Genomic DNA, 27,152 nt, shown 5'->3' on the forward strand with positions numbered 1-27,152 from the left:
TTTGTTCCTTCAGATATCTCTCACAGACGCACTTGCTGCTTTGACACCAGGGAGTTAAAACTTTGCTTGGCTTTCAATAGTCAATAGTTTACTCCTCATGAAACTTTAACTTGCTTTTCTTTGCTCACAATTAGGAAAAAGAATCTGTGCCTGTGTGCAGCCAGTTCTCTAAGGAAAGCAGGTGGGAGCTGGTGCAGAGGGACTGTAACCTCCAACAAGGAGAAGTTCCAGGAGGGCAATAAGAGAAATGTTGCGGTTGGAGAGGTGCGGGGGAAGGTTGTGCATTCTATGTCAGACCTCAAGGAACTGATTTTCCACCTGTCCAGACATCCTTAGGAGAGACCCTGGACCAGTACCTAGTAAAGAATGCTAACATCACCTCTTCTCTACACTGAAAAGTAACAAAATACACCCTTGAAAATAAAACCTCATTTTATTTGAAGCTCTTTGAAATACTCATCCATAACTACATGAGGAAACTGCTCCAATTCCTTGTACAAGTCATGAAGACTTGAAGAAAAGTACAGGAAGAGACATGGCTCCTTAGGGCTTGTTTTATTTTAATGAGCCCCTGGTGTATTTGACCCTCAGGTACTGAGAGGAGATTACTCGAACCTCTCAAGGCTTGATATAAAAAGCAAAACCCAAAGTACCTTGAAGCATCATGGAGTCCCACTGAGGACCATGACCAGCAAAGCCTCCCCAAAGACTCATTAGGACAGATAATTGGAGGCCATGATTGCAGGTAGGCAAAGGGAAGTGCAGGCAGCTCAGGTGCTGGGAAAAGCCGGGGTTTGTTTGATGAAGCAGAAAGGTGAAGCCCTGACCCCCAGCCCCTGGGAAGGCAGATCGTGTCCTTCACGCATTGCTCAGGGCTCTTCTGGGGCCAGTGGGATGTGGGGTGGGTGATGCTGAGTGAAGGACAATGGTTTGACAGTCCCCAGCCCTATGGGGGGTGTGCAAGGGGGCAATGAGGCCCCCCAAGTGCCTGAGGACAACATGTCCCCTCATAGGCCTTGGTGCCAGAGACGATGGCTGTACCCAAGGGCACAAAGACTTGGGTTCTCTTGCTGACTCCCAGCCTTGCCAGCGCCCTTTGCCATCTCCACCACAGGTTGTCCTATGCTGTCCCACAGCTGCTCCTGTTTCCCTTCAGGCCGTAGACACCCACCTCGCTTCCTCACCTTGTCTCCCCCTGGCATTTCCACACCTTCACTGACGTCTGGCCACACTCACACTCTGTTCCTTGAATCACAGAGACATGGACTGATCTCATCTGCCTTCTGGATGACTTCTTGTGCCACACCATGACCCTTGGGGTGACATTTCTTCCTCCTCATGCCCAGTCTCCACCTTCCAAACTGCACTGTGTGACAATGTTTCTCTCTCCTGCCATTTCCCACAACCTTCTGGAAACAACCCTTCAAGCAGGGAACCCAACCCCTCCGCCTTCTTGTGGCCTTTCACCTGACCAGACAGAAGTCACCTCACCATGATCTCCCAGGGCTGCTGGCTGTACAGCTTCTTGGGTAAAAACACCCAAACCCTGTGCCTGCTGCTCTCCTGTCATGTTCTCAGGCAGAAGAAACATGACAACCCAAATCTAAGCCCCCTTCCTGGAGTGAGTCTGGGCCCTTGGGCAGAGGGGATGACACAGTTGATGTGCCACCCGGGTGCATTCTGCTGGCCTGGCAGAGGCGCTGGCAGAGGGGAGCTTAAAAGCACCTCTCCCAGCCCTGAGTCCAGGGCTGACCTACCAGCTGTGACCTCACAATCCTTTTCTCAACCATGGTCCTGTTGTGGCCTATCACCTCCACAGGCACAAGTGACCTCACAGCCCCCTTCACAGCCATTGGCTTCCTGCTGGATTAGGAGTTCTGAGACACAACTGACCACATGATGCTGTACCCAACCATCACCCAGTCCCTGAGCAGATAGAAGTCAGCTTGTTTCATCAGATTTATCTGATGGATTTCCTGCCAAGGTTTGGAGTAGAGAAACATTCCTCTGAGGAACTGCTGTATTTATACTGGTGTATTTCATATCTCTATTTCTGCTTCTCTCTTTTTTCTTCTTCCTCTGTCTATCCTGTCTTCAAAGAGCTCTCCGAGGGAAAGATTCATTGAATCACAGAGTAACACAGGTCGGAAGAGACCCCTCAACCCCACGGTACTGGCTCTGGCTGGGATGGAGTGAACTTCCCCCATACCAGCCCCTATCCTGCTCTGCTTCGTACTCATGGCTCCAACGGTGTTGATCACACTCCAGTGGTTTGGGTGTTACTCAGCAGTGTTCGTACTACAGGAAGGCTGTCTCTCCAAACCCCCCAGGAGCTGGTACCCTCCGGGTGGGCAAGTGGCTGTGAGGGGACATAAATGGGAAGCTGACCTGAATTGACCAAAGGCATATTCCACAGCATATGGCATCATGCTCAGCAATAACAGCTGAGAGAAAGGAGTGCCGAGAGGAGGGCGTGACCTTTATTATTAAGATATTATTCTTCCAAAGCACCCACTACATGTACTGAATTCTTACCTCCCAGGAGGTGGCTGGACATTGTCTGCTGATGGGAAGTTGAGAATAATCATAAAATCATTCAATCATGGAATGGTTTGGATTGGAAGGGACCTTAAAGATTATTGGTCAGGGACACCTTCCCCTAGACCAGGTTGCTAAAAGCCCCATCCAACCTGGCCTTGAACCGTTCCAGGGAGGGGGCAACCTGTTCCAGTTTCTGACCACACACAAATTAAAAGGTTTCTTCCTAATATCTAATCTTAATCTCCCCTCTTTCAGTTGAAAACCTTTACCCCTTGTCCTATCCCTCCACTCCCTGATAAAGAGTCCCTCCCCAGCTTTCCTGTAGCCCCCCTGAAGTACTGGAAGGCTGTTATAAGGCCTCCCCAGAGCCTTCTCTTCTCCAGGCTGAACACCCCCAACTCTCTCAGCCTGTCATCACAGGGGATGTGTTCCAGCACCCTGATCATCTTCATGGCCTCCTCTGGACCTGCTCAAGCAGGTCTGTGTCCTTCTGATGTTGGGGGCCCCCAGAACTGGACACAGTACTATGGATGGGGTCACACAAGAACATAGTAGAGGGGAAGAATCCCCTCCCTTGACCTGCTGGCCACCCTTCTTTAATGCAGCCCAGGATACAGTTGGCTTTCTGAGCTGTGAGTGCACATGGCTGACTCACAGCCAGTTTTCCCTCAAAGTCCTTCTCCGCAGGGCTGCTCTCAATCCACTCATCATCCAGGCTGTATTTGTGCTTGGGATTGGCCTGAACTATAAGCAGGACCTTGCACTTGGACATGTTGAACTTCATGAGGTTTGCGTAGGTCCAGCTCTCCAGCCTGTCCAGGTTCCTCTAGATAGCACATCCCTTCCCTCCAGCATGGAGACCGCACCACACAGCTCGGTGTTGCTGGAGAGTTTGCTGAAGCTGCACCCAGTCCCACTGCCCATGTCACCAACAAAGATCATAAACAGCGCCGATACCAACACCGACCCCTGAGGAACGCCACTCATCACCACTTTCCTTTCGAAAATCGAGCCAGTGATCTCAATCTTTGAGTCAGACTGTCCAGCCAATTCCTTCTCCACCGAGTGGTTGATCTGTCAGATCCATTTCTCTCTAATTTATAGACAAGGATCTCATGTGGGAGAGTGTCAAATCCTTTTCACAAGTCCAGGTAGATGACATCAGTTGCTCTTCCAACTGTTCTGTGGGGGGCAGCAACTGGCAAGACCGTTGTGTGTGTGCATGTCACATTGGTGTGTATGTCGGTGGGTGTAACCAGTAGTGAACATCAAACGAGAGTAACCAGTGAGTACAAGAGGCCAGGAAGCCTGGTATTTTTCATAGCTTAAGTCTAGACTGGACACTAGAGAGCCCAGAGGGTTTGCAAGTAGCTACTGTAACAGTAAGTTGGTCGAAATCACCTCCTGGAGAAACTGTGGGGTCTTGGGAGTCAGCTGAGAGCTGAGGCGTCAACATGAGAGGAAAGAAAATCATGGGCAAAATTGTGGTGGGCAGATGTCTGGTCCAGACCTCCTGACCATGAAGAGGAAGTAGATGAGGCCTTAAGACAATTTCACCCTGGCAATGGCACAGGCTGTGAGTTGCCTGACTGGGAGAAGCCCCGTGGGAAAGGTCTTGGTGGGTTGGGCAGGAGGCAGCCGTGTGCCCTGGCAGCAAGGGAGGGCAGCTGCCCCCCGGGGCTTGATGGCCAGGAGTGCGGCCAGGAGATCAAGAGAGGGCATTGTCCAGGTTACTGCATCTGGATTTCAGACCCCCAGGACAGGAATGATGTTGGCAAGCTGGAGGGGGTTTGGTGAACAGCCCCCGAGATGGGCCATGTCTGGAACACTTTTCCTGTGAGGAGAGGCTGAGGGAGCTGGGCTTGTTCAGCCTGGAGAAGGGAGGGCTGAGGGGCACCTCAGTGCAGCCTGGCAGCACCTCCGAGGAGGCCATAAAGAATAGAGAACTAGGCTCTGCACCATGGTGCATGTTCAGAGGATGGAAGGTGAGTGTTGGGTGAAAGAGGGGATGTTCAACGTGGAGATAAGGAAAAGATTTTTCACCCATCTCAGGGCTAATCCTGAGCATGGTGGCCATGAACCCTGCCTGCCCTTCTGTCTGCCATGGTTGGTCAGGTCAGAATAACAGAGGTGTCCCCAGAATCAGAACCTAGGTGGGCCTCTTCCACCTGCCTCACCCCTTCCTCTCCCCAAGGATGTTGGAGTGATGTCATAATCATACCCAATCCAGCCAGATCCCATTGACCTACCTCTCCCCTTCCTCTCTGTCCCTGTCTTGTCTCTGCTGGGATGAGTGGTTTTGTGAAGAATGTCTTGTCGCCAAATAGCTGGGGCCAGCTGCTGGCCAGCCAGGATCCTGTAACAGGAGTGGACTCACAATCAACATCACAATTTATGTTGCCTTTGCCCGTCTCTCCCCATCCGCTCCCTTGACTCCTCATAGTTGCTGGACCCCACGTTCAACAGCCAAACCCAGCCCCTTCATTGGCCTTTCCCTCTCCCCTGCCCCACGGGTTGCCAGAGCCAGGGTGCGACGTGTCGCGTTCAGGCTTTGCAATGCTCATGCAGAATTATTGCAATAAAGTCGGTGCTGAGATCAGACTCAGTGCTGTGGAGCAGACCCCAGCAAGAAATAACAGCGTTCAACAGGAGATCTGCAGTGGTGGCCACCACTTTGGTTTTGCAAGGGGGCTTCTGTCCATTCACTAAAAGGATCTGCTACTACCAAGATGCACTTGGTGTTTCAAGCTGTCACTGGCAGAGCTCCCACCAAATCAGTCTGCCGTTGTGGCCGTGGGCCTCCACTCTGTTGGTGCTGGGCTGGGGATTTTACTCCAGTGTAATCTGCACTGGTCACGGCACAAGACAGACAGCTCCTACCCCAGAGATCTACATCCTTCTTCGTGTTAGGCCAGCACTCACTGTCCTTCACTCTGCTCAGAGTGTTTGCCTCAGCTCATGGAGGATCTTGATGAGATTCTCCTTCAATATTCTGAGGCACAAGCCAATGCTTATTGCCTTCCGCATCCACAGCATAATAAATATTCCCTTCCCTTGATATATGGATTGACCTGATGGGTCTGTTCACATGACTGCCTTGAATTATTCCCTGGTTGGAAGGTGACATTTTCCCAAATTGGGTCAAGATGATGGGCTCTGTCACAGGCATTTGACGTTGTTTTTTCTGCAGTTATTCAGCCTGAGTTTACCCCAGATGACCCAAGAGTGTTCTTGGATGCTCCTGTGCCTGCTAATAACAGGGCCAAGTTTCTCGGGTTCCCAATGGCCTCTTCAGCTGTGGGTCATCCCCAAGAATCTGCTGGCAAGGGTACCAGGATCCATGGTGTCACCCACAGGAACCTGGGCCTTCCCAGTAGAACCTAAGGGTCTTGACCAAGACTTACTCTTGACTTCCCAGACTTCAGGGAATGCATTGCGTTTATTGTCACTTGTGTTAGTGACTATATGCTGCTCTGCTAGAAACTGAGCTGCCTTCCTGATTTCTCAAGCCCATTTTGTAAAATCTGTAATTCCATTTCTAAATCCTGTACTTGTCTGACATCTAACTCCAGCTTTTTATTTTGTAAGCAGAGCCTATGTCTGTGGGCCCTGCTATCTTCCTCTCTTTTGATTAAGTTGGTGTCTTAATTTGGGAAATTCTTCAGCATCATGTGACATGGAATTCTTCCAGGCATGTTCCTCATCAGGCCAGAGCCTACTCTCCTGAAGTCCTGCTCTTGGCCTTGTTCCCTTCTCTCAGGAGCCTCAACTCTACTTTCCCACCCCTGATTGTTACATCCCTGACCAGGTCTTCCTTGTTTCTAAGTATGATTTCCTGCAGGACACCTCCCCTCACTGACTATTCAGTCACCCTTGTTGGTATGATGTTGGCAATTAAATCCAAAAATCTTCTGGATGGTTTTCACTTGGGTATGTTGCCCCTTCACCAAATTTTGGGATAGTTTAGGTCTGCTATGAGGACCAGGGCTTTTTCTAGTTGAATCAAGAATGTCCATCTATTTCCTCTTCCTCATCAGGGGTCCGTAGCAGACATCCACCCACCACAATGTTGCCCATGACCCTTCAGCTCTCAGCTGACTCATCGTCCATCCCCAGGCAGAGCTCCACACATTCCTGCTGCTCTCTCCCATAAAGGGCAACTTCCCCTCTGGGTCCAGCCCCATGGCCTTGTCAGTACCAGACCGCCAGATTGGAGAGACATGGATTTGATTGATGGACCACTCAGAGATAAGGAACTGGCTGGGCAGTCACAGTCCAAGGCTTGTGGTCAGTGGCTCAATGTCCAGGTGACAAGTGGCATCCTCAGGGGTCAGTTTTGGGACCGGCTTTGTTAAATGTCTTTGTTGGTAACGTGGACAGTGGGATTGAGTGCACACTCAGCAAGTTTGTCAATGACACCGAGCTGTGTGGTGCAGTTGACACGCTGGAGGGAAGGGATGTTCCATCCAGATGGACCTGGACAGGATGGAGAGCTGGACTTATGTAAACCTCATGAAGATCAACAGGGCCAAGTGCAAGGTCCTGCACATGGATCGGGGTAATCTTAAGCACAAACAGAGACTGGGCAAAGAGTGGTTTGAGAGCCCTGGGGAGAATGACTTGGGAGTGTTGGTCAATGGAAAACTGACTGTGAGCCAGCAACATGCACCTGCAGCCCAAGAAGCCAACCATTTCCTGGGCTGCATCAAGAGAAATGTGGCCAGGAGGTTGAGGGAGGAGGTTCTGTCCCTCTACTCCATTCTCGTGAGACCCCACCTTGTACACTGTGTCCAGCTCTGGGGCCCCCAGCGTCAGAATGACATGGACCTTCTCAGACAGGTCCAGAAGAGGCCACAAGGATAATCAGGGGGCTGGAGCACCTCCCTTATGAGGACAGGCTGAGGGAGTTGGGATTGTTCATCCCAGAGGAGAGAAACCTCCAGGGAGACCTTCTGGAGGCCTTCAAGTACTTAAAGGAGGCCTAGAGAAAAGATGGGAAGGGATGCTTTATCAGGGAGTGTAGGGATAGGATGAGGGGAAACTGCTTTAAACTGAAAGGGGCAGATTTAGATCAGTTATAAGGAAGATATTCTTTTCTGTGGGGGTGGAAAGACATAGGAACACATTACCCAGTAAAATTGTGGATGCCCCCTCCCTGGACATTCTCCAAGCAAACTGTTTCAGTCTCTCAGCACCCTCATTGTAAAACATTTCTTCCTTATAACAAATCTAAATCTACCCTCTTTCGGTTTAAAACTGTTGCCCCTTGTCCTGCCATTACAGGTGCTGGTAAAAAGTCTCACTTTGTCTTTCCTGGACTATGACCACTATGTTTTCATCTGCAAACACCTTGGAGGGTTCCCAGACATCTCCCAAGATGGTGTTTGGAGGCCTCAAGCACATGACCAGTATAGAGAGGCTGAACACTCCAGGCTCACTGGTGTGGAGACTCCAGACAGAATAAGAGTAACCTGAGAGTGCTTGAAGAGAGGTTTCAGAGATGGTGGAGTTTTATTTCATAGTGGAAAAAAGCATGAGAATAAAATAACACCAGAAAGAGCAGCTGGGGAAGGCCAGGCTGTACACAGGGACAAAAAGTATTCACTCCAAGGCCAGGGCTGCAGTGTAACAGATCACCCAGAAGGAGTCTGGATCAGTGCAAGGCTTTTGGAAGATTTCAAAAACCAAAACCCAACATTTCAAGGAAGAGCCAGGGAAGACGGTGAGATATCAGTAAAGGAAGGAAGATGCTCAGGCAAGAGCAAGGTGGGACAGCTGGGTGGGTGATTACAGCATTCAGGGAAAGAGGTTGTACCTCTGCCTGCAACACCATAGCACTGTCACCTGTGGTGGAGGTGAAGAGGGTTGTAGAAAAGCTGAAAGTCCTCAACTGGGTCACCCTCTTCCTGACTTTGGCCATGGCTGGTGTTTCTGCCACTGATGCCTATGAGGAGGCACAATCCCCTGCAACACTGGGGCCTCATTGCCCCCTTGTCCCTACTCAGGAGCCTGGCAGGTGCACATCTCCATCAACCACTGCCCCAGGAAGAGCCCTGAGCAATGGGTGAGGGACAGGATCTCCCTTCCCAGGGGCTGGGGGTCACGGCTTGGCCCCTTGGTTAATGGGGTCAGGGCTTGGCCCTTTGGCTTCATGAAACACATGCAGGTTTCCTCAGCATCAGAGCCACCTTTGCTTTGCTTTTCCCTACCTGCCATCACTGCCTCCACATTTCTGCTCTAAGTGGAGCCTGGGGAGGCTTTGTCAACAGTGTCCCTCAGTGGGACCCATTAAACCCACAAGAAACTTTGAAGTTTGAATCTAACTTTGACTTCTTCAGAGGTTTCTTCAGCAGCTTCTCAGTGTTGGGTTCATGGACTCATCACCAAACCCACCTGAGGGGTCATTAAAATGCCTTGGGCTGGTCCTGTGCTGTGGAGCTGGGCTGGGATCCTGGAACGGGGGGAGCTCAGAGCAAGTGGGTAGCACTGCAGATAGACAGCTCTGCCCAGGAGCAGCTCCTCTGCAAAGCGCAGCAGGGCTGAGGGCACTGCCTGCAGGCACCGAGGGCAGAGGAGCTGGGCACAGAGAGGGGAAAGGCAGACGGCAGTGGCAGGATGCTGAGAGCTCACTGGAGGAGAAATCTTCACAGCAGTTAACATGGTAAGTGTCCTCTTGTTTTACTGGGTGGGCAGTGGGAGATGGGAATTTATTTCTCCTTTCTGGAGCAGGCACTAAGACCCCAGGTCTCGTTAGCACTTGTCTGAGCCTCTCCTGAGCCCCTGCACACACAGAGATGCCCCTGGGCAAGGCCCTGATGCCAGGAGGGGTCTGCAGGGCAGAGCTGAGCGGACAGGGGGTGGGATGGGGGCTGTGAGCACTGACAGGGAGGAGACGTGGGAACAGAGAAGCAGCTCCTGGTTGTAACAGCTCCAGGCAATAGAGACATGGGCAGAGAGCAGGAGGGAGCTGTTACTGGAAACAGCTTGGGAGGAGGAATTCAGGAACCTCCCTGCCATCCCCTGCAGTGCAGACACCTACTCCAGAGGAAACCCCTGGTCTCTTCTCCCACCCAGCAGAGCCTGACCCTCTGTCACTCTCTTGCCTCCTCACAGCAGCTCTGTGGCATTTCTCCATATTTTCCCTTCTGCCTCTGCTCCCCGTGTTGGTATCACCGGACTCTCTGGGATGGGGTGGGGTTCAGCTGTGAGCAATACCTGTGGGCACTGCCACGCAGATGTTTTCATGGGAGTAAAATCTCCATGTGCCCTCACAATCTGCAGGCTCAGGGTGATACAAATGAGCCAGTTCACCCTTCAGGTCTCCCCATCTTTAGGACATTCGACTCTTTCCCAGTGGGGTCCTGCTGGGCTGCAGCCTGTCCTCCAGAAGGGCACAGCTCTCCCAGGGCATCTCTGTGTTATCCAGCAGCGTCATGAGAAACTGAATAGAGAGAAATTAGAAATCTGTCCTAACTTATTGATGCTTTTTCCTCTGTGACCAGGCCCTCATACCGTGAGGGACCAAATGTCCAACAGGAGCTCCATCACTGAGTTCCTCCTCCTGGCATTCGCAGACACACGGGAGCTGCAGCTCTTGCACTTCTGGCTCTTCCTGGGCATCTACCTGGCTGCCCTCCTGGGCAACGGCCTCATCATCACCACCATCGCCTGTGACCACCACCTGCACACCCCCATGTACTTCTTCCTCCTCAACCTCTCCCTCCTCGACCTGGGCTCCACCTCCACCACTCTCCCCAAAGCCATGGACAATTCCCTCTGGGACAACAGGGACATCTCCTACTCAGGATGTGCTGCCCAGGTCTTTATATTTGTCTTCTTGATCACAGTAGAATTTTATCTCCTCACCATCATGTCTTACGACCGCTATGTTGCCATCTGCAAACCCCTGCACTACGAGACCCTCCTGGGCAGCAGAGCTTGTGTCCACATGGCAGCAGCTGCCTGGGGCACTGGGTTGCTCAATTCTCTCTTGTACACAGCCAACATATTTTCAATGCCGTTCTGCCAAGGCAATGCTGTGGACCAGTTCTTCTGTGAAATCCCCCAGATCCTCAAGCTCTCCTGCTCACACTCCTACCTCAGGGAAGTTGGGCTTATTATGTTTAGTGCCTGTTTAGGTTTTGGATGTTTTGTTTTCATTGTGGTGTCCTATGTGCAGATCTTGAGGGCGGTGCTGAGGATCCCCTCTGAGCAGGGACGGCACAAAGCCTTTTCCATGTGTCTCCCTCACCTGGCCGTGGTCTCCCTCTTTGTCAGCACTGGCACATTTGCCTACCTGAAGCCCCCTTCTGTCTCCTCCCCATCCCTGGACCTGGTGGTGTCATTTCTGTACTCAGTGGTGCCTCCGACAGTGAACCCCCTCATCTACAGCATGAGGAACCAGGAGCTTAAAGAAACATTGAAGAAGCTGATTCAATCACTGTTTCTCAGCACCATTAACCTGCCCATGTCTCTTCAGAAGTGATTTCACATTCATTATTGGAACCTCCTGCACTTTGGGCATTTGATCTGTCATAGTCATGTTTGTCCATGTCTGCACCCACTCCACTTCCCCAGAGGCATGAACCAGCCTGTCTGGCCCAGGGGTCTGTTCTCATGTGTCTGGCACGATGGTACAGCTGGCCTCCCATGTGACATCTTTGTAAAAAAAGGGCATTTCCTCAATGTCTGGAGTTTGGGCTCTTCTTCCAAAGCTGAGGTCAGGCTGAAGAAATTGCCCCCACAAGGCCAATCTTCTGTGTTTGGTTCTCTAAGGGAGAAGGACATGGGTCAAGGTGTTAAGGAATGGGCCTGAGCTGAGTCTTCACCCGTGGGTGCCCAGTTCCCCTGGAGATGGTGAATGATCACAGGGATCTGCCTGGGACTGTCACCCCGTGGCTTTCAGGCACCACAGCCCACTCGTTCTGCAGAGCAGCACCACCAGCTCAGGGCCCTGTGGAGAGCAGAGGGACAGGGTAGGAGTGACAGGTCAGGCCAGCATGGAAACATTTCAGTGGTGAAAGGCTCTCTGGGGGCAGGGATATCCCCCGAGAAGAACAAAGAATCAGCACTGTGTTTCCATGGGGAAATCAATGATCAAGGGAAACGTATTTCTGAATGGGCCAGCTTGGGGCAAGTTTCTCTATTATTGGGGCAACTGGAGAAGTCTAAGAAGCCTCTGGGACAGGAGAATTTTTACTGGGAGGAGGCTGGCACAGAGGAGCTTACTGGGAGTGGACAATAAGGATCCCTTGGAGACAGAAGCAGGGGACAGAAGGGAGAGACTGGTCTCCATCTCCTCATGCCATGGCTGGCCCTCAGCCCTGGGGCTGATGGGGAGGCTGAGACACCTCTTATTTCTTCCTTTGCTCCCCACACTTGCATGGACCTCAGGAAACATCCATGAGCCTGTAGGATGCACAAACTTCCTGTGCTGAGGTCCCATCACTGCAGGGAAAGCAGAAGGGTTTGTGGGACACATGGGAGTGTAGGGAGAGAGAAGTGTGTGTGTGGCAGTGTGTGTGTAAAAGGCAGGAAGAAGATGGGAATTAGCAGGGGGTGGGAGTGCATCACATTGAGGTGAAATATGTTGAGATTTGATTTTGAGACAGCATAAGAAGGAGTATGTGCAGTTCAGTGCTGGGACATGGGGCTAAATAGAGCATTCAAGTGAACCTGGGGGCTGGGACATCTTTAGCGACTGAAGAGAATTATCAGGGCTTTGGAAGAAGCTGCACAGGTTATGGGGATCTCACAGCCATTGTAGGACCACAGAAAATGACAGTTTTGTGTTTGAAGACAGTGAGGACAGAGAGTCATCAGTAAATGTTGGGACACTATAGGGACAGAGTGAGGTGGGGAAGCAGGGGTGGTGGTTAAAATCTGCAGAGAAACAAGCACAGGCATAGGAAAGTGTGGGACAGCCTGTGGTGGGGATGGACCCTTGGTTGAGGCTGGGACCCCCCAACAGAAATGAAAACCTTGTCTTTTCAACTATGGCTGCTGTCACTTCCACTGAGGACCCTGACAGGACACCAGTTCCTACAGCCACAGCACGTTGTTGCCTCCTCCCCCACCCTCCACAGAGCCTGGGGGGGGGAGTCCTACTGCTGTCCTGCATTGGCATCACACCCCCCTGCATCTCACTGCCCCCAGGAAGAGCCCTGAGCATCCCAGGAGGGAAAGGATCCCCGTTCCCAGGGGATGGGGCTCAGGGCTTGAACATCCTGTTGATGAAACCCATCAAGGCCTTTCACAGTCCCCTGAACATTTGATTTGCAACCTGTAAGCAGTGCCTTTGACTTCCTGCTTCCCCAAAACCCATGGACAGGAACCTTGTCTCCTCATTCCCTCCCTGGCCTCTTCAGTGATGGCCCTCGCTGGGGATCACTGACACCCTCAGAAACTTGGAGGTTTGCTGCTGACTTTCCCTTCTCTAGAGGCCACTTCAATCCCTTTTCTGCACCTGCAGTTCAGGAACTTGGCACCAGAGGGCTCATTAACACGCAAATCCCCCTGACAAGCCAAGTCTCTGGGCATCACTTCATTCCTCACTTCTGAAGTGGTTAATTTGAGAAGTTTCATGTGTGCAGTCAAAGTGAAAAGCTTTCAGTCCTACATGCCAATAAGAAACAATTTCTTCTTTTTCCACTACTCCTTTTTTTTTCTGCTTACACGTTAAGTGACATCAGTTGTCACTTTTCATACAATTGTTGACATAATGGATATTGATCCTGAGCATCTGCTGATAGAGGCTGAACATGTAGGGAAGCCAAGACCCTCTATGTCAGACACTCTCTGGGCAATCTCTTCTCTCCCTCCAGCTCCACATTTCTCTCATCATCCCCCTGGGACTTTCAACACCTTTGTTCAAATCTGAGTTTTTTCCACAACAGGCTGTAGCTGCATTTTTCTGCCCATTGACACCAACTGCCACCTGACGTACTTGGAAAATGAGCTGCACACAGACGCAGAATGATGTTTAATTGCCAAAAAGCTAAATCAATGGAAGACATGGCTCTCCAGCCTCCTCATCCAGAAGACAGAGACTGGGAGAACGACGCCCCTGCAATCCAGGAGGAGACAGTCAGTGACCTACTGCATCACATAGACACACACAAGACTATAGGACCGGATAGGATACACACAAGGGTGCTGAAGGAGCTGGCTGGGGTGCTCGCCAGGCCGCTTTCCATCATTTCCCAGCAGTCCTGGCTGAGCGGGGAGGTCCTGACATATTGGAAATTAGCCAAAGTGACACTCATATACAAGAAGGGTTCGAAGGATGATCCGGGAGATTACAGGCCTGTCAGCTTGACGTCGGTGTCTGGGAAGCTGATGGAGCAGCTCATCCAGAGTACCATCACACAACACATGCAGGACAACCAGGGGATCAGGCCCAGTCAGCATGGGTTTAGGAAAGGCAGGTCCTGATTGACAAACCTGATCTCCTTCTATGACAGAGTGACCTGCTTATTGGATGAGGGAAAGGCTGTGGATGAGGTTTACCTTGACGTTAGTAAGGCCTTTGACACCGTTTCCCACAGCATTCTCCTGGCGAAACTGGCTGCTCAAGGCTTGGATGATCGCACGCTTTGCTGGGTAAAAAACTGGCTGGATGGCCGGGCCCAAAGAGTTGTGGTGAATGGAGTTAAATCCAGTTGGAGGCCGGTCACGAGTGGTGTCCCCCAGGGCTCGGTTTTGGGGCCACTCCTGTTTAACATCTTTATTGATGATCTAGACGAGGGGATTGAATGCACCCTCAGTAAGTTTGCAGACGACACCAAGCTGGGTGGGAGTGTTGATCTGCTCGAGGGTAGGGAGGCTCTGCAGAGAGATCTGGACAGGCTGGAGCGATGGGCTAAGGCCAGCTGTAGGAGTTTCAATAAGGCCAAATGCTGGGTGCTGCACTTGGGCCACAACAACCCCCAGCAGCGCTACAGGCTTGGGGAGCAGTGGCTGGAGAGCTGCCAGTCAGAGAGGGACCTGGGGGTGTTGATTGACAGCCAGCTGAACAGGAGCCAGCAGTGTGCCCAGGTGGCCAAGAAGGCCAATGGCATCCTGGCTTGTATCAGAAATAGTGTGGCCAGCAGGGACAGGGAAGGGATCTTACCCCTGTACTCGGCACTGGTGAGGCCGCACCTCGATTACTGTGTTCAGTTTTGGGCCCCTCACTACAAAAAGGCCATTGAATTACTCGAGCGTGTCCAGAAAAGGGCAACGAAGCTGGTGCAGGGTCTGGAGCACATGTCGTACGAGGAACAGCTGAGGGAACTGGGGTTGTTTAGTTTGGAGAAGAGGAGGCTGAGGGGAGACCTCATCGCCCTCTACAGCTGTCTGAAAGGAGGTTGCAGAGAGCTGGGGATGAGTCTCTTTAACCAAGTAACAAGCAATAGGACAGAGGGAATGGCCTCAAGTTGCGCCAGGGAAGGTTTAGACTAGATGTCAGGAAGTATTTCTTTACAGAACCGATTGTTAGGCGTTGGAATGGGCTGCCCAGGGAGGTGGTGGAGTCCCCATCCCTGGAGGTGCTTAAGAGTAGGGTCGACATAGGGCTGAGAGATATGGTGTAGATGGGAACTGTCAGTGTTAGGTTAATGGTTGGACTAGATGATCTTCAAGGTCCTTTCCAATCTAGTTGATTCTGTGATTCTGTGAAACAAAATCATGGGCAAAATGGTGGTGGGCGGATGTCTGGTCCAGACCTCCTGATCATGAAGAGGAAGTAGATGAGGCCTTAAGAAAACTTCACCCTGGCAATGGCACAGGCTGGGGGCTGCCTGGCTGGGAGAAGCCCCGTGGGAAAGGTCTTGGTGGGTTGGGCAGGAGGCAGCCATGTGCCCTGGCAGCAAGGGAGGCCAGCTGCCCCCACGGCTTGATGGCCAGGAGTGCGGCCAGAAGATCAAGAGAGGGCATTGTCCAGGTTGCTGCGTCCGCATTTCAGACCCCCAGGACAACAATGATGTTGGCAAGCTGGAGGGGGTTTGGTGAATGGCCCCCAAGATAGGCCGGGGCTGGAACACTTTTCCTGTGAGGAGAGGCTGAGGGAGCTGGTGTTGTGCAGCCTGGAGAAGGGAGGGCTGAGGGGCACCTCAGTGCAGCCTGGCAGCACCTATGAGGAGGCCACAAAGAATAGAGAACTAGGCTCTGCACCATGGTGCATGTTCAGAGGATGGCAGATGAGTGTTGGGTTTAAGAGGGGATGTTCAACCTGGAGATAAGGAAAAGATTTTTCACCCATCTCAGGGCTAATCCTGAGCATGGTGGCCATGAACCCTGTCTGCCCTTCTGTCTGCCATGGTTGGTCAGGTCACAGTAACAGAGGTCCCCCCAGAATCAGAACCCAGGTGGGCCTTTTCCACCTGCCTCACCCATGTTAAAGAATTTTGTCAGACTGTGGGTATCTCTAGTCTGCTTTATTAACAACTCAAGTGTTGGGCCATCACCCCAGTGAATGGCAGCGGCAAACAAAAACCGCCCTCTATATATGTGATTCTACATAACATCATACAATACAAAGAGTCTTTGGTGATTTCCCAGGAACTTTCAGCTCTTAATTCTTCATCAACTTCAGAAGTCCATTATATTCCACAGTTTCGACTAGTTGCCATCGTTCCGTTCCAATTCTCCTTCTGATGCTACTGCTCACTGATGCAGTCTTTGGTCATCACAGGTACATACCTTCTTGAGCAATCTTAATCATAATTCACCTTTAGACTTCTGAGAAAAGACTCAAAATGTTCTACTTAACATATACTTAATCTATGTCTAGCTTTTAATTACCTAGCCTTTCTAAATTGCTTACCCCAAGTAAATCACTTATTTCTTATATTTTGTTATGTCTTAAACTTAATACTTAAGATTGATTTTTGGTAATTCAGCTTGACTGGGTTTTAAGCCAGCCATTCTGGGGGCTGTACAGGGACAAATGCGTAGTATTTGCATTGAACTGTCAGTATTGTTCTTAGAGCACCTGTATAGTATTAATTAAACCTATAAAACAATATCTATTTATTAGTTATTCCTGCTCTTAACAATATCCTAAAAGAAAAAGAGTTTTCTAAAATCTTGTTCCCTTTACACACGCTCATGGACACCCTGCTCAGCCCTGTCTGCTCTGGAGCAGACCTGACACCAAGCAGCATCTCCCCTCAGAACCACCCCTGGGACTGCAACTTGGAAGGGGCTCACCTGGAAAGAAGCGCCCAGGAGTGAGCCAACACCCAGGCTGTGTGAGGGCTGAGCAGGTGCCTGGAGGACAAGACAATGAAGGAACCAAGTGATTTAAAATTCTGTGAGGATGAATTACAGTGCAGGAGGTTGAAGACCCGCTGTCAAGTTCAAGAAGATCCTGTAAGAGCAACAGTGGACAGACACTCAATGAGCCGTTGTCTAAAACAAGGGGAGACAAATCCCAGGTGGAGTCCACGTGGCATGGGAATGCACCAGAAGGAGAAACTCCTTGCTGTAAATGAACAGTGGGGATGTATTTCAGTCACAGGTGGCATTCACCTTCTCTGATTCCCCAAACCTATGAGTAGGATCTTCAGGGTGCAGACCATGACCTTTGGGGGTGTTAAAGCTGGATGCAGTGAGGTGCAGGGGTAATGTAGAGCTGTCTGAGGCAGTGCCTGCCAGGCTCCCCTTGCAGTCAGTGCAGTGGAGGAGATGTTCACCTGACTTGTCTTAGCTGGTCACATAAAACACTGGGGGATCTGTGCCCCATAAACATCTGCTCTCTCATTGGCTTATCAGATACCGGATGGGACATCGTAGGATAATAAGATCATTGAGGCTCAGCATAGACCTTGGGAGGTCTGTGGGAAAACCCTCTGCTCAAAGCAGGGTCAGGTATATGGTGAGACTTGGCTTCTTAGGGCTTGGTCCATCTGGGTCTTGAAAACCTGCAAGGATGGAGGACTTCACAATCTCTCAGGGGGACCAACGCTTGTTCCAATGCTTGGCTAGCCTCATGGGGAAAAAGGGGAGGCCCCCCTGGCTGTGCGGTGCCCCTCAGCCATCCCTTCTCCAGGCTGAAGAAGCCTGTCAGTAGGAGCCCTTTCCCTGAGCAGAGGCCTGGGAGAACTTTTCAGGAAAGACTAAAGCAAAGGCACCGTTGAGTCCCTCATCCCCATCTGTCTCTGCTGCTGTGAAACCCCCTCCCCATTCAGCAGCAACTGGCATGGGTCTTGTTCAGTCCCCAGTGCCCAGTCCCAGCTAAACCCCAGCCGTGTCCCACACAAGGGTTCCCAGACAGCCCTGCTCTGGCATCTGCCAAGGTCTAGGCAAGAAGAGAGGCTGGGGCAGGGCTGGCTCTTCTCCCAAGACAGGCACCGAGACCAGCAGGAAGAAGGAGATGGACACAGAGCAAAACCACCCATAAACTGGGGCAAGTGGCCAGTGCTGGATATGGATGATGAGAGGTGTTGGGGGTGATGAAGGCCCCACGGCACCTTCTCGTTACACCTATGCCACCACGGGCACAGACCAGCCTCCTCTCTCCTGCACCTACCTGTCTCAGCTGTCTTACATCCTATCTGGGTCTGCACCACACACCCACTGGAGTGTGTTCTCTCCCTGCATGGTCACACAACTCAGCTAACATTGGTGGTGTCTTCTCCTGGGCACTTTCCAGCCCAGCCCAGCCCCAGCTCTTCCCGTCTCCCCTGCCCTCTCCCCAGCTTAGCCCCACAGAGGAACCCAGTCTGGGCTGCAGGGTGCTGCAGAACTCTGGGCACACACCCCACAGACCCAGCCCCTCTGAAGGGCACAGCAGCTGCTGTGGGGCAGAGAGGGGTCTGGTCTCAGCCTCCCTATCAGCCCTGAATCTGAAGTTTCACTGTGGCATGAGGAAATGGAGGTCAGTGAAACGGCAGAACTTCTAGTCTCAGGTCCAAGAGATGCCCACCACCACTGCCACTGACCCCTCAGTAGGTGCCTCTCTCACCTCAGGCCAGCAATAAATCCAGGTCCACCGACAGAGCGGCCTGCCCTGACCTACTGCCTGCAGAAAGAGGTTTCTCTTTTTCATGGATTCCTCCCTGCAGGCACAGAAATGTTCCCTTGTTCTTCTCCAGTGACATCCCTGCTCCCCAGAGAGATTTTCCCCACCTGAGCGTGTCCGTGCTGGCCTGCCCAGCTGTTCCTGGCTCTGTCCCTGTGCTTCCTGCATGGGCTCAAGCTGGCGGTGCTGCTCTGCAGAGCAAGGGGACTCTGGTGCCCTGGAGTCATGGGGTGACCCTACACTGGCTGTGCTAGTGGCGATGGGGAGCAGAGCCAGGCAGGTGGGGTTCACTGCTGCTGAGGCCCTTTCCATCTTCCCTGGATGGCTCAAGGGCCAAGGACGGGGCTGGCAGGACCATGGGGTGTCTCCAATGGCACAAAAGGCGAGGGAGGGCTAAAGTAGATACAGCCTGTGGCCTTTCCAAGAGGCTGTCCTGAACCACTCTCCAGTCTTGTGGCCCTTTGCCTGCTGGCTCCTCACAGCCTCTCCAGAAATTGCAGTGCCCTCATTAACCCATGCTGCCCTCAGGTTCACCTTTTGCTCCAAGAGACTCCACCTTGATGGTCACTCAGTTTATGAGGTGCCACTCACTGCCCCCCCAGACTCACACGCTGTCCCTGGAAATACCTTGACCGGTCCTGGCAGCTCCCGATTCCTCTCCAGAATGGCATCTGACATCAGCCTTTCTGCAGGTGGGACAGCAACAGGCAGGTAAATCAAAGAGCAGTTGCTGTCTGTATGGACATGTGCAACCAAGAAGGGAGGTCTTGGTCCAACCCTTGGCCCCTAAACAGATCCCATTAGGCCTCTGTGCTTGTTCCCCTGAAAGCATCAAAAACCTCAAAAGAGGAAAAGTCCATATGAGGGAGATGTTCTTGAGTGTATTCCTGACACCAGCTTTGGAAGCGGTGTCCAGCCTTCTGGTCATGCCCTGTGGAGCCTCTTTGGTGATGGTTGTGCTGGCATGGAGGCCAGCTCTGACACCGCGGCTCACATGGCCTGATTCTGCCTGCAGCCACAGGGGTGCCTCTGAGGACACAACTGGACTGTCAAAAGCTACACAAGAGCTTGGGGGTGACACAAATGCAAGGGAACAGCAGGACAGTATGGAAGAAAGGAGAGGCCAGAACTGAAAAGGCCACATCCTGCTGCTGTCCTTGGTCATGACTGCAGGGAAGCAGCAGCCCCAGCTCACAGGCAGCAGAGAGGCAGTGCCTGCTGAGGCAGCGAGAGGCAGCCCCGAGGGGCACTGGGGCTGCTCCTCCATGGGTCAGCGGGGCCCTTGGCTCCTGAATCCCTTCTGCCTGCTGGGGCTGGGCCCCCAGCTCCACACCTGATTTAAAGAGATGGGGGTAGAGGCAAATGATTACTTTCTGGCTTCTTTAGCTATGCAAGAGCCTGGTTCCTTCCGTACATTACACTTACCAGAAAGAAAAAGGAAGATTTCAAGTGTAAGAAGTTGTATGAAAAATATATAATTACAATTAATATTATCACAAGTGTAACAATTACAAAATAAAGAAACAGAAGAACAAAAGATAACCTGGAATTTCACTGGATTCCTGGCTGTTCTAAGAGTACGGTGGGAATCTTTTTAATGCTGGAATAATGTGTATTCATACAGTTTTCTCAGGGCATCCCTGATCTCCTGGTTCCTCATGCTGTAGATGAGGGGGTTCACTGCTGGAGGCACCACTGAGTACAGAAATGACACCACCAGGTCCAGTGTTGGGGAGGAGATGGAGGGGGGTTTCAGGTGGGCAAACATGGCTGTACTGATTAACAGGGAGATGACAGCCAGGTGAGGGAGGCACGTGGAAAAAGCTTTGTGCCGTCCCTGCTCAGAGGGGATCCTCAGCACGACCCTGAAGATCTGAACATATGAAAAAAGAATAAACATAAAACATCCAAAATCTAGTAAGAGAGTAATTAGGAGAAGCCCAACTTCCCTGAGGTAATCTGAGTCTGAGCAGGAGAGCTTGAGGATCTGGGGGATTTCACAGAAGAACTGATCTATGGTGTTGCCTTGACAGAGAGGTAGTGAAAATGTATCGGCCGTGTGCAGGAGAGAAATGAGCAACCCAGTGCCCCAGGCAGCTGCTGCCATGTGGACACAAGCTCTGCTGCCCAGGAGGGTCCCGTAGTGCAGGGGTTTGCAGATGGCAACGTAGCGGTCGTAGGACATGATGGTGAGGAGATAAAACTCTGCTGTGATCAAGAAGGCAAAGAAAAAGAGCTGTGCAACACATCCCAAGTAGGAGATGTGCGTGTTGTCCCAGAGGGAATTGTCCATGGCTTTGGGGAGAGTGGTGGAGATGGAGCCCAGGTCGAGGAGGGAGAGGTTGAGGAGGAAGAAGTACATGGGGGTGTGCAGGTGGTGGTCACAGGCGATGGCGGTGATGATGAGGCCGTTGCCCAGGAGGGCAGCCAGGTAGATGCCCAGGAAGAGCCAGAAGTGCAAGAGCTGCAGCTCCCGTGTGTCTGCAAATGCCAGGAGGAGGAACTCAGTGATGGAGCTGCCGTTGGACATCTGCTGCCTCTGCAAATTAGGGACTGCCCAAGGAGGAAAATTTAGTGAATGGTTATGAGTGACTTATTTGGGCAAAACTTGCTCCATTTCTCACAGTATCCCACCCCTCCCAGCCTCTGTCCTTCCAGAAAGACCTTCCTGCAGCTCCCGGGCTGGAGCTCTGGTGTTTGCTGGCTGAGGGGGCAGTGGGGAGCAAGGGATTCTGCTGTGGGCTCTGCAGGAGTCAGTCCTGCTGTGCACCAACAGGCAGAGAGGAACCCGCAGTCATCGCTGGTTAACTCCACTCCGGAAATCCAAGAGATTTCAGCCTTGTCCCTCCCAGGGCCCCCGGCTGCAGAGCAGAGCTGTGGGGCTTTGCTCTTCTGCCTTTGGCTTCTGTTGCCCTGTCCTACCTGAGGAGTGCGTTCTGAAGGCAGACAGCCTGGACATTGCTGCTGCGCTACAAGTGCTCCATGGAGAGTGCGGGGGTGCAAACGGGCAGAGCCTTAGTGCAGAGTGAGGAGAGCCAGGCTGTCCATCAGACTTGCTCTCAGCTGCCCTGGGCTTGCACCTCTGGAATCTGCAGGAGGGTCACACCCAGCTGTTCCCTTGACAGGAGATTGGATGCTGCTGAGAGCAGAGGAATCTACTTGAAAACTCCCCTCCCCAGTAAACATCTCCGAGATTTTTTATTCCTTGATGTTGGGGTGTTTGGCAAAAAGAGCCGGATTTATCCCCATCCCATGGGCAGCACTGCCCCCAGACCCAGAGGCTCGAAGGGGGCTTGGGCACCTTGCTGCCATGGACACATCTGCATGGCAGGACCTGCAGGGCCAGTTGCTGAGCTGCAGCTGAAAGCCCCATCCCCAGAGAGCCTGAAAACAGGAGCAGCAGCAGCAGGGGCAGGTGGAGAACCAAGGAGCAATGTCCCAATGCTTCTGCCAAGGGAGGCAAGGCCAGGGAGGGACAGATGGGCACTGGGGAGAGTCTCCTCTGCTGCAGCTCTGGCTGCACAGGAGGCAGCTCCTGCCCTGGAGCCTGGGGCAGTGAGGGTAGAGGCTCTGCTGAGTGGGGGAGGAGACCAGGGAACCTTGCTTCGCAAAAAGCACCTTCACTGAAGGATAATAGGGCAATGTCCAAATACCACTTCCTACCTCAAAGGTTGCTGTCAACCTGTTTCTTTCACCTCCTGTCAATGCCTCTGGTGCCTGGAGCTGTCCCTGCCTGGAGCGGTTTCTCTTTCCCCTTATCTCCTCCCTGTCAGTGCTCACAGCCCCCATCCCACCTGCTGTGTGCTCAGCTCTGCCCTGCAGACCCCTCCTGGCAGCAGGGCCCTGCCCAGGGGCATCTCTGTGTGTAAACGGGCTCAGGAGAGGCTCAGACAATTTGAAACAAGAACTGGGGTCTTAGTACCTGCTCCAGAAAGGAGAAATAAATTCCCATCTCCCCCTGCCCACCCAGCAAACAAGAGGGCACTTACCCTGTTAAGTACGGTGAATATTTCTCCTCCAGTGAGCTCTCAGCATCCTGCCACTGCCGTCTGCCTTTCCCCTCTCTGTGTCCGGCTCCTCTGCCCTCGGTGCCTGCAGGCAGTGCCCTCAGCCCTGCTGCGCTTTGCAGAGGAGCTGCTCCTGGGCAGAGCTGTCTCTCTGCAGCGCTGACCACTTGCCCTCAGCTCCCTCCATCCCAGGAGCCCGGCCCAGCTCTGCAGCAGAGGACCAGCCCAAGGCATTTTAATGACCCCTTGGGTGGGTTCGGTGTTGAGTCCATGAACCTCAGGCAGTGATAGGAATTTTAAGATGCCTCTCAAGAAGTCCAAGTGAGGTGAAACTACGAAGTTACTTGGAGTGTTAATGGGTCCCACTGAGGACCATTACTGACAAACCCCCCAGGAGCTGGTTAGAGCAGAAAACTCAAGGCAGAGATGACAGGGAAACAAAGGCCATGTCAATGTGCAACAGATTCCGAGTAAAGCTGGATGTGTTGCACTAACTAAAAGGGCCAAACCCTGACCCACAGCCCCTGGGAGGGGGAATCCTGTCCCTCACACATTGCTAAGGGCTCTTCCTGGGGCAGTGTGATGTGGGGATGGGCAATGCCAAGGGCAGGACAATGGTCCAACACCTCCCAGACTCTCGGGTGGGGAAGGGGAGGCCATGAGACCCAGTGCTGGAAGGGGAAGGTGTTTCCTCATCGTCATCAGTGGCAGAGACAACAGCCAGAGCCAAGGCCAGAAAGAGCTCATCTCTGCTGGGGGATTTTCAGACTTTCTTCATCCCTCTATCGTCTCCACCACATGCTTTCCCACTGTGTCCCACAACTGCACGTCTTTCTCTGCAGGCTGGAGACGTCCACCCGGCTACCACACCTTGCTCTCACCTGAGTATCTCCCTTCCTTTAATGATATCTCTCCATCCTCCCTGGCTGATCCTTGAAACACAGAGCCTGGGGCTGCTCCAGTCTCCCTCTGGGTGACTTGTTACAGCACAGCACTGCCCTTCGAGTGACATTTCTCTGTGTCCACTCCGGGCCTCCCCAGATGCACTTTGTGGCATTAGTTCTTTCTCAGAGTGTATCATTCAACAAAGAAAAGCTCCATCATCTCTGAAATCCCCCCTCAGTCACTCTCAGGCTACTCCTCTAGCACTTGGAGCCTCCACACCGTTGGGCCAAAGAACTCCAGGACCCTTAACCACCCCACACTGGTCATGGGCACCAGGTCCCGAACCCCACCTTGGCAGAGCTTCACTCAACACTCTCCAGGTCCTCCCTACTTCTCCAAAATGGGGAGCCACAACCTGGGACACAACCACGTGTGTAAGGCCACATCAGTGCTGAGTGGAGGGGGATGTAAACTCAGGGTGTCAGGGTGGCCCACGCTCCTCCGAATGCAGCCCCGTAAGCAGCTGCCCTTGTTCATCGTGTCCATCCTCTCCTGGCTCGTAGGGCATCCCTCACAGTGTCCAGGACCTTCTCAGAGTTGCTGTTCAGTTGGTCACGTCCCAGCCTGTCCTGATGTACGAGGCTGTTCGCCCCCTGCTCCCAATGATGTAGGATTAGCCACTTTTCCTTGTAAAACTTCAAGTTTGAGAAATCCCAGATTTTGTCAAAGTTCCTATGGACTGTAGAAAAGTTTGTTCAGCTTTTAATATTTGTGTGCAGCTGGCTTATCTTGACTGGGGTGTCTCTCACAAGAGAACAGCATGAGGAGTTGCAGGGCACTACGAATCTCCTCTTGTGGAGAAACTGCGGGGTCCTGGGGGTCTGGTACTGATAAGGCCATGGGGCTGGACCCTGAGGGGAAGATTCCCTTTATGGGAGAGAGCAGCAGGAATGTGTGGAGCTCTGCCTGGGGATGGAGGATGAGTCAGCTGAGCTGAAGGGTCATGGGCAACACTGTGGTGGGTGGATGTCTGCTATGGACCCCCAGATGAGGAAGAGGAAGTAGATGAAGCCTTCTGCATTCAACTGGAAGAAGCCCTGCACCTCATGGCACTCCTAAACTCTCCCAATTTTTGCTGAAGGGGCAACAGAGCACAGTGAAAGTCATCCAGGAGGGTTTGGGAGTTAATTGACAACATCATCCTGACAAGGGTGACTGAGGAGCCAGTGAGGGGAGGTGTCCTGCAGGCAATCATACTTAGAAACAAGGAGGAGTTGGTCGGGGATGTAACATTCAGGGGTGAGAAAGTAGAGTTGAGGCTCCTGAGAGAACAGAAGAAGGCAAAGAGCAGGACTTCAGTGAGCAGGCTTTGGCCTGCTGAGGAACCTGCTTGGCAGAATCCCACGGGATATGACACTGAAGAGAAGAGGCGAGAGGTGTTTGATGGCCAAGGATCTCCTCTTCAAGCTCCAGAATAGCACCACCATATATGCAGGAATTGAAGCAACACTGGAGAAGACGCATATGGATGAGAAAGGAGCTCCTGACAAAAATAAGCATGAAGAGGCGGCACAGAGAATTTCAAATCTGGCTGCCTTCCAGCCTCAGATGTTCCATTACTCTCTGCTGGAGAAATAAATTTTTGTGTTTCCATGAATGTGTCTGCGTGTTTGTCTGTGTGTGTTTGTCTGTGTTAGGAGGTACTGGAGGGATGAGGGGATCCCAGGACGAGCTACTGGACAGGTGCAGAGTCTAAGATCAGCTCCTGGAGAGATCACTACTGGACACGTGTCTATAGAGGCCGATGTTTTCCACTGCCACAGCCCAGCATACAAACAGCCCAAACCTCGTTTCTCCTTTCTCCACTGACAGTGGTTGTGCTTGGCCTACAGACCTCCCGAGGTCCCTTCCAGGATGGGTGATGGTGCATTTCCTTCCACCACAGCTCTTCCCTTGATGATGATTGGGAGAGCATTCACATTCCCCATGACCATGGAAGGGAGCAGACATAAGTAGGAATCAACTCTTAAATTTTGTCCCACTGAAGTCATTGACAGCTCGGCAGGGAACCCCTGATGCAGTCTTCATCATGTCTGAGCTTAACCTTTGCTTTTCTTTTTCTTCCTTTTCCCTCCCAAGTTCTTCTCTTTGATCACCCTCCTTCAAACAGCCCAACTCTGCTCTTTCCCCACTGCCCCTGGCTTTGCTTGCTTTGTGCCCTCCTAGAGGGTTTCTAAGAGGGTTGTCGTGTTCATTCTGGCCTTGGTCAGTACAAACCCAGCAACTCCTTTTATTAGCTGTGGTGTCCTGCAGTTTCTTATCCTGTGATCTTGTGTTGATGCCTCACCACAATCAGGGTGAGCCACCTGCACACAAGCATGAACACCTCACAAAATGGAGCTTCGGTCCAGGAGGCCTTTGAGAATCTCTGGGATATTGCTAACAGAATGTTTAAGTTTTAGAAGGAGAAGTGGCCATTCCAGCATTGGGGGGAAGAATAACCTCTATCGATCCCCAGGTGTAAGAAATCACGAAAGGAAGGCAAGAGACGGGCATGGCTGAGTGGAGACCTGCTGGTCAAAGTAAAGGGCAAGAAGGAAATGAACAGGCAGAGGCAGCAGGGACAAGTACCCTGGGATGAGTAGAGGGACGCTGCTGGGTTGTGTAGGGATGGGGTCAGGAAGGCCAAGGTGCAGCTGGAGCTGAACTTGGCAAGGCATGAGAAGAAGGGCTTCTACAGGTACATCAACCTGAAAAGGAAAGTAAAAAACTTGTATGAACTACAGTGAATAAGAGTGGAAAACTATGAATAACGGACAGGGAGAAGACTGAGGTACTGAACAAGATTTTTGCCTCAGTCTTCTCTTGCAACCTCTCTTCCCACACCTCTCAAGTGGATGGATCACAAGACAGGGACTGGGGGAGCAAACTCCCTCCCACTGTAAGAGAAGATCAGGTTTGTGACCACCCAGGGAACTGAACATACATTGTCTGTAGGACCTGACAAGATGCATCCCAGAGTCTGAGGGAATTGGCTGATACAGTTACCAAGCCACTCTCCTGGATATTTGAAGTCCTGGCAGTCAGGGGAAATCCCTGGTGCCTGAAAAAAGGGAACCATTTCACCCATTTTTGAAAAGGGTAGAAAGGAGGACTCTGGGAACTACCGACCTGTCAGCCTCACCTCTGTGCCTGGGAAGATCATGGAAATGATCCTCCTAGAAGCTGTGCTGAGGCTCTTAGAGGACAGGGAAGTGATTTGAGACAACATGGCTTCACCTTGGCTGACCTACTTTGTGGCCTTCTAAGATGGATTGACAACATCAGTGGGCAAGGGAAGAGCTATGGATGTCGTCTAGCTGGGCTTCTGTAAACCTGTGACACAGTTCCCCACAACATGTCCAGCTGTCAGGGGTGTTCTGTCCACCCCCCATCACCACTCCGAGGTGCCTGGGCCCTTCCATGTGCAGCTGCCCCATGCAGGAAGCTGGACTGATGCCAGGGAAAATGGCTGAATCCATGCTGGATGTCGGGGTGACTCTGTGCCGGGGCTGGGCTTGTGGCCAGGGATGGTGTTTCTGCTAAGCCTGGCTTTGCCCTGGGTGCTCTTCAGGTTGGTGCTGGGCGTATGCAAGGAGGAGTCCTGGGAGGCATAAATCTTGCCCTCACCTTCTCCAGCTTCACCCAGCACTCACCACAGATGATGAAGGTCGCAG

At 52.1% G+C, this 27,152-nt stretch overlaps 2 protein-coding genes across 2 annotated transcripts; one reads left to right on the top strand and one right to left on the bottom strand.

Annotated features, from left to right (window-relative positions):
- The first annotated feature begins 10,009 nt into the window (after positions 1–10,009).
- LOC141917110 (olfactory receptor 14A16-like) lies at positions 10,010–11,026 on the top strand. Its single transcript, XM_074810203.1, has one exon. The coding sequence runs from the start codon at positions 10,067–10,069 to the stop codon at positions 11,024–11,026; it is 960 nt and encodes a 319-aa protein (XP_074666304.1). The 5' UTR covers positions 10,010–10,066.
- Positions 11,027–20,138: 9,112 nt separating this feature from the next.
- Positions 20,139–21,074, bottom strand: LOC141917153 (olfactory receptor 14A16-like). The gene has a single exon (XM_074810240.1). It carries the CDS (start codon positions 21,072–21,074, stop codon positions 20,139–20,141), a length of 936 nt encoding a protein of 311 aa, XP_074666341.1.
- Between the last annotated feature and the right edge of the window lie 6,078 nt (positions 21,075–27,152).

Source organism: Strix aluco, chromosome 34, assembly GCF_031877795.1.
Source record: "Strix aluco isolate bStrAlu1 chromosome 34, bStrAlu1.hap1, whole genome shotgun sequence".
NCBI lineage: Eukaryota > Metazoa > Chordata > Aves > Strigiformes > Strigidae > Strix > Strix aluco.